Source organism: Phocoena sinus, chromosome 8, assembly GCF_008692025.1.
Source record: "Phocoena sinus isolate mPhoSin1 chromosome 8, mPhoSin1.pri, whole genome shotgun sequence".
Taxonomy (NCBI): domain Eukaryota; kingdom Metazoa; phylum Chordata; class Mammalia; order Artiodactyla; family Phocoenidae; genus Phocoena; species Phocoena sinus.
The window spans coordinates 61,452,590-61,458,740 of NC_045770.1; the positions used below are offsets into that span (position 1 = coordinate 61,452,590).

Below are 6,151 nucleotides of genomic sequence, written 5' to 3' on the forward strand. Positions count from 1 at the left end.
AAATGTCCCAGGTTGCCACCTATACTTCTGACCAACCAGCTGTAAATTCTAGGGTTCTATGACCCTCTACTCAGGTTTGATAATTTGCTTAGAACAGCTCACAGAACTCAGGAAAACACCTTACTTACATGTCCTGATTAATACAAAGGGTATAATTCAGGAATAGCCTGAAAGAGATGCATAGGGTAAGGCATGCGTGGGGGAATGTCACAGAACTTCCATGCCCTCTGCAGGCATGCCCCCCTCCCAACACCTTGATAATGTTCACCAACCCAGAAGCTCTGCGAGAGTTTTTATAGAGCTCAGTCTCCAGCCCCCTTCCGCAACCAGAAGACTGGGGGTGAGACTGAAACATCTCACTCTCTGATCAGTTCTTTCTGGTGACCAGCCCCCCATCCTGAGGCTATTTAGGGGTCCCACCTTAACTCACCTTATTAGCATAAATTCAGGTGTGATCGAAAGGGGCTTGTATAACTAACAAAAGACACTCTTATCCCTCAGGAAATCCAAAAGGTTTTAGGAGCTTAGTGCCAGAAACTGGAGATAAGACCAAATATATTTTCTATTATACCATAATTACCCTATCTGATATGATTCGGGGTGGGAGGGGCGGGGAGTCGCTTGAAAAAAATTCTCCAAGGCAAGAACTGACAGGACTTGGTAGATCTGTGGATCCTGGAGAAGTACTGAATTACACAGATTAGGTCTGAATTGCTATTCTGCCACTTAACTTTCCTATGCTTCAGTTTCCCCATCCGTAAAATGGAGGTAATAACAGTATCATACTTATTTCTTAGGGCTGTTGTTAGAATTGAGGATTAGTCATTATAAAGTGCCTGTTTCAGTGCCTGGGGCATCCTATAGAGCTCAGTAAATGATAGCGTTCCCCATCACGGTTACAGGAAGGTGGGAGACCCAAGTTCTAATCCATGTTCCTGTCCGTATAGTCATCACCCCTTCTTGGCCACTTCACCATTTTTGAGTCTGTTTCCTCATCCATATAATGAAGGTATGGGTGTCCCCGCATGAGCCCAGGGCCCCTTCCATCTGGAGAAGTCTGGGTCAAAAAGATATCAGTCAGGGCGACTCAGGGGTGTGGATGGCAGTGGCAGAACATAAGAAATTGAGGGTCGGAGCCCTCTGGGCCGGAGAGGTGACAGTGTGAGAATCCCCGCTCCGCTGTGCTCCCGGCCACCAACACCCCCCATGCCCTCTCCACTTCCCCAGTTTAAAGCCCGGTGGGCCAGGCAGTTAGCTATTCCAGGAATTTGAGTGCAGGTTTGGAGAGAGGAGGGGCCTCTCACCAGCCACACGCGATCGGCTCCAGCAAGAGCTGGGCGGCTACAGCGGCCTCGCACAGCTGGCAGAGCCTGGGCGGAATCGCAGGCGGGATCCTGGGCGGGTCCCAGGCGCGCCCGGCCCACTCCGCCTGTACCTCCGCCTCGCGAGCCTTGCCCAGGCTGCCAGCCACCGCGATCAGCTGCGGCGGAACCGAGGAAGAGGAAGGGGCGGAGCTGCTTTTGGGCTTGTCGCCGAGCAGTCAGCCGACTGCAGCGGGGACTAATCGGTGTCCCTGGCACCGCCAGGGATCCTGAGAGCCGACCAGGGCCTACGCCATCCGGGGCCGGGTGCGCGAACCTGCCTGGTCTAGGAAGCCGGGCGATGCCCCGCCACGGAGTGTCTTCCGGCCAGGGCCGCCCCAGGTCGGGCCGGGAGCAGACCCTGGACAGGTCCTTGGGGGCCGCCAGCCTGAGGCTCCTGTGGATGGGCTTGGCGCTGGCGCTGGCCCTGTCCGACTCCCAGGTTCTCTGGGCCCCTGCCGGGGCCCACCCTCTTCCCGCCCAAGGCCTTACCGCCAAGTTCATTCGCCTAGCGCCCCAGCTCCGGGAAGGCTTTAGCTGGTGGAACCTTACCTGCCCCGCCTGCAAAGGACTGTTCACCGCCATCGACATCAGTCTGCGGGTGAGCGCTTAAGGGGCTGCGGGAGGTGCAGGCCAGAAGGGAGGGCTGGCGGTGGCGGCTGGGGCTGAGGCCGGCGCTCCGGGGTCCCCAAGAGCATCGCTGATGGAGAGGCTGTCCTCCACAAGCCTTTACTGAATTTGCCCCCCTTTGGGGCCCCCCGCCGCTGCACACCACCACCGTCACTACCTCCGCTGTGACCTTCTGAAGTAAGAAAAGAGCGCGATTTACATGCTGGGCACCGTGCCAACCCTTTTACACAGGCTAAATCTAGCCTGAAAGGTGGTTTCATTACTGTGGTTATCTCCGCTTTACAAATGAATAGAAGCCCCGGAGCTGAAGTCACTTGTAGGAGGGGCCGGCTGCTGGGAAGTGGGCTGGACTCCCACCCTTGGCGTGCCTGACTGAATCCCCTCCGCCTTACACCTGGCACCTCCGGCCCCGAGCACCGTGCCTGGGACCAGCTACTCACTCAAAGGGGACCTGAGTTAAGGAATATCCAGAGGTGTGGGACTAGTTGGGGCTGGGCTGCCTTGACTGCCCCTGATGGGGGTATGAGGAGCGCTGGTTGGTGGGTGTGCTTCATGGGGCTCCTTGGGGCATCAGGGCCCTCTCCTCGTGTGTGTCCCCAAACCCTGGTCAGTCTGTCATTCCGCCCAGCCCAAATTCCAGAGCACTCAGCAGACAGTGCCCGAGAAAGCGACCTGCGCAAGCAAAGGCTTGAAATGCCACTGAGCTGAAAAGTAAGTATCGGCCTGGTGACGCCTGAGTCAGGGCAGTGTCTGTGAGAGGCAGGGGTGAACCGACATCTCTTCACCACGCGGTACTGAGTCCATTCTAGCCCCGGCGTGGATGTGGAGGCCCACGGGTCGTATCCAGGTGTTGGCCTGGTCCCTGTGCTCTGTTTCTGACTTCTCGCCACTGGTTCTTCCCACCACAGAACGAGGCCAGCGTGGCCCAGGTGGGCTCCGTGGCCATCAAGATGTGCACGCTGCTGAAAATAGCACCGCCGGCCGTGTGCCAGTCAGCCGTCCAGCTCTTTCAGGACGACGTGGTGGAGGTGTGGACGCGCTCGGTGCTGAGCCCGTCTGAGGCCTGTGGTCTGCTCCTTGGCTCCTCCTGTGGACACTGGGACATCTTCTCATCTTGGAACATCTCTTTGCCGGCTGTGCCAAAGCCATTGCCCCAGCCGCCCGAGCCCCCGGCCCCAGGCTCCCCTGTCAGCCGCGTCCTCTTCCTCACTGACCTGCACTGGGATCAAAGCTACCTGGAGGGCACAGACCCCAACTGTGAGAACCCCCTGTGCTGCCGCCAGGATTCTGGCCCGCCGCCTGCCTCCCGGCCAGGTGCTGGATACTGGGGCGAGTACAGCAAGTGTGACCTGCCCCTGCGGACCCTGGAGAGCCTGTTGAGTGGCCTGGGCCCCGCCGGCCCTTTTGATATGGTGTACTGGACGGGCGATATCCCTGCCCACAACATCTGGCAGCAGTCTCGTCAGGACCAGCTGCGGGCCCTGACCACCATCACAGACCTCGTGAAGAAGTTCTTGGGGCCAGTGCCTGTGTACCCTGCTGTGGGCAACCACGAGAGCACACCCGTCAATGGCTTCCCTCCCCCCTTCATAGAGGGCAACCAGTCTTCGCACTGGCTCTACGAGGCGATGGCCAAGGCCTGGGAGCCCTGGCTGCCTGCTGAAGCCCTTCGCACCCTCAGGTATTTGAGGCCCACGGAAACCCAGGAAGGGAGGAGAAAGAAGGATGAAAGTGAAGGGAGCAGGGAACCTAGCATTATGTGTGACTACTCTAGGCTGAGTCCTCAGCTCTCTTCACTGGCCTTCCAAATCAGACCCCACTCTCCACTTCCACCCTTATCTCCAGCCACCCTCCTTCACAGGGTGAAGGGCTAGCAGCGCACCTCCTCCGTGGTAGTCCGGTCTTCTCTAAAATGCCTTCCCCTCTCTAACCTCCCAGCTTTTCCCAACTTTCCCAGGCCTAGGTCCTCTTCCCTCTGGATGGCCTTTGCCTCTTCCAGCTCACTTCTATGTCTCCTCTGAACTCCTAGAGCCTTTAGTCCTCGGAGCCACTAGCTTCAGTCACACGGGCCCTATAATCAGTGCTGTCTGATCTTCAGCTAGAACGTGGGTTTGAGAGTAGGGATGATGTCCTAGGTGCCTCTGCCCTCACCCAGATTCCCTACACAGGACTGGGCGTGCAGGGCTAGGGTTATGAACGCATGCTGACCCGTGTTCACTTTGTTTCAGAATTGGGGGGTTCTATGCACTTTCCCCACGCCCCGGCCTCCGCCTCATCTCTCTCAATATGAATTTTTGTTCCCGTGAGAACTTCTGGCTCTTGATCAACTCCACAGATCCTGCTGGACAGCTCCAGTGGCTGGTGGGGGAGCTTCAGGCCGCTGAGGACCGAGGAGACAAAGTGAGCGAGAGTGGTGGAAACCCAGAGGGGCAGGTGCCGGTAGGGTGGGAGGAATAGCAGGCCCTTCACAAGTAGACTTCTCTCTGGATCTGGAGCACCTGTGAGCAGAGAAGCTTGATTTTCGGGCACTCCCAACAGTGTTCCTTGGGGTTTCAGCTCACGGTCACCCTTAGAAAGTCCTTTCATTTGCTCCCCCTCTCTCTGGCCAGGAGTGCCAGCCACTGTAGGAAAGATGAGTACCAACTAGCCTGGCCAGGGCTTCCTGGACCCCTCTTGCCCTCACAACCTTCCTTAACTCTCCCCACAGGTGCATATAATTGGCCACATTCCCCCAGGGCACTGCCTGAAGAGCTGGAGCTGGAATTATTACCGAATTGTGGAGAGGTAGGAGGGAGGTGTGTTGGGGGCGAGCGGGTGAAGTCTAAAGGTCAGACACTCCCTCAAGCGTCTCACCATCCCTGCTGCCCCACTGGGGTGGGGACGCTACTTCCTTGAAAAGGATGGAGAAAGAAAGCATCCAGTCCTCCCCAGGTCTCCTCTTCCCCCTTGCTTGAAACTTCTGAATATGATCAGTGTCTTCTGGCCAGGTACGAGAACACCTTGGCTGGTCAGTTCTTTGGCCACACCCACGTGGATGAGTTTGAGATCTTCTATGATGAGGAGACCCTAAGCCGGCCGCTATCGGTTGCCTTCCTGGCGCCCAGTGCCACCACCTACATCAGCCTCAATCCTGGTGAGCGAGGTGAAAGCAAACTGTTGGGATAAAGGAGGTCTCGGGATAGAGGAAGCTGATGAGAGGGAGGAAGTTGTTGGGGTAGAGGAAGGAGGGTTGGACCCAAGGCCGCCCAGGGGCGAGCTCTGCCTCCCCACTGGAGTTGCCTTTGTCCTTTCCCTCTCTGGTCAGCCCTCCCTCCTTGCAGGGTACCGTGTCTACCAAATAGATGGCAACTACTCCGGGAGCTCTCACCTGGTCCTGGACCACGAGACCTACATCCTGAACCTGACGCAGGCGAATGAGCCCGGAGCGACACCACACTGGCAGCTCCTCTATAGGGCTCGGGAAACCTATGGGCTGCCCAATGTGCTGCCCGCCGCCTGGCACGACCTGGTGTACCGCATGCGGAGTGACATGCAGCTTTTCCAGACCTTCTGGTTTCTCTACCATAAGGGCCACCCGCCCTCAGAGCCCTGTGGCACACCCTGCCGCCTCGCCACTCTGTGCGCCCAGCTGTCCGCCCGGTCAGACAGCCCTGCCCTGTGTCGTCACCTGATGCCGGACGCAAACCTCCCTCCTGTCCAGAGCCTGCGGCCAAGGCCACCATTATGCTAACACCCCTAGGGCCCAGAGGTGGGAAAGTGCTTGTCTTAAACAAGGAGAGAAAACCCCAGAAGGCCACTGCGGCGAGAAGAATGTCTGGTGGAAGAGCTTATCCCTGGGCCCAAGCACACCTCGGAAACAAGACCTCCTTTCCTGGATCTGGTTTAGCAAGATATGGGAGTGGGGCTGGCTGCTCTGAGGCCGCTATCCTTTCATGGCCGTGGAGCAGAGGTCTAAGTTTGCACTGCCCTGGGAAGACCAGACAGAAGCTGTCACCCCAGGCCTGTGCTGGCCAGCCAGGGACCCTGTACTGCTGCTGCTGCCTGGTTGCCAGGCTGTTAAAATAAAAACAAGAGACTCGGACTCCAGACCCTGCTGTGACTGTCCCAGTTTCTTGTTTTGAGGCAGGAAGGTCAAGGGGGCCCTGGAAACGAGCCTAACT

The 6,151-nt window shown here is 57.6% G+C and overlaps 1 protein-coding gene across 2 annotated transcripts; it reads left to right on the forward strand.

Annotated features, from left to right (window-relative positions):
• Positions 1 to 1,453: 1,453 nt before the first annotated feature.
• On the forward strand, positions 1,454 to 6,077 carry SMPD1 (sphingomyelin phosphodiesterase 1). Of its 2 annotated transcripts, none has more exons than XM_032641432.1 (6): positions 1,454 to 1,962; positions 2,900 to 3,672; positions 4,220 to 4,391; positions 4,699 to 4,775; positions 4,979 to 5,124; positions 5,312 to 6,077. In XM_032641432.1, exons 1-6 carry the CDS (start codon positions 1,663 to 1,665, stop codon positions 5,719 to 5,721), a joined length of 1,878 nt encoding a protein of 625 aa, XP_032497323.1. In that variant the 5' UTR covers positions 1,454 to 1,662; the 3' UTR covers positions 5,722 to 6,077. The 2 variants fall into 2 exon arrangements, with proteins under 2 accessions (XP_032497323.1, XP_032497321.1); XM_032641430.1 differs by having other exon boundaries at positions 1,485 to 1,962; positions 5,296 to 6,077.
• The last annotated feature ends 74 nt before the right edge of the window (positions 6,078 to 6,151 follow it).

Coding starts and splice junctions, on each gene's coding strand:
- SMPD1 (XM_032641432.1), top strand. CDS start 1,663: ATGCCCCGCCACGGAGTGTCTTCCGGCCAGGGCCGCCCCAGGTCGGGC. Junction 4,392..4,698: donor CTGAGGACCGAGGAGACAAA/GTGAGCGAGAGT, acceptor CTCTCCCCACAG/GTGCATATAATTGGCCACAT. Junction 4,776..4,978: donor TATTACCGAATTGTGGAGAG/GTAGGAGGGAGG, acceptor TCTTCTGGCCAG/GTACGAGAACACCTTGGCTG.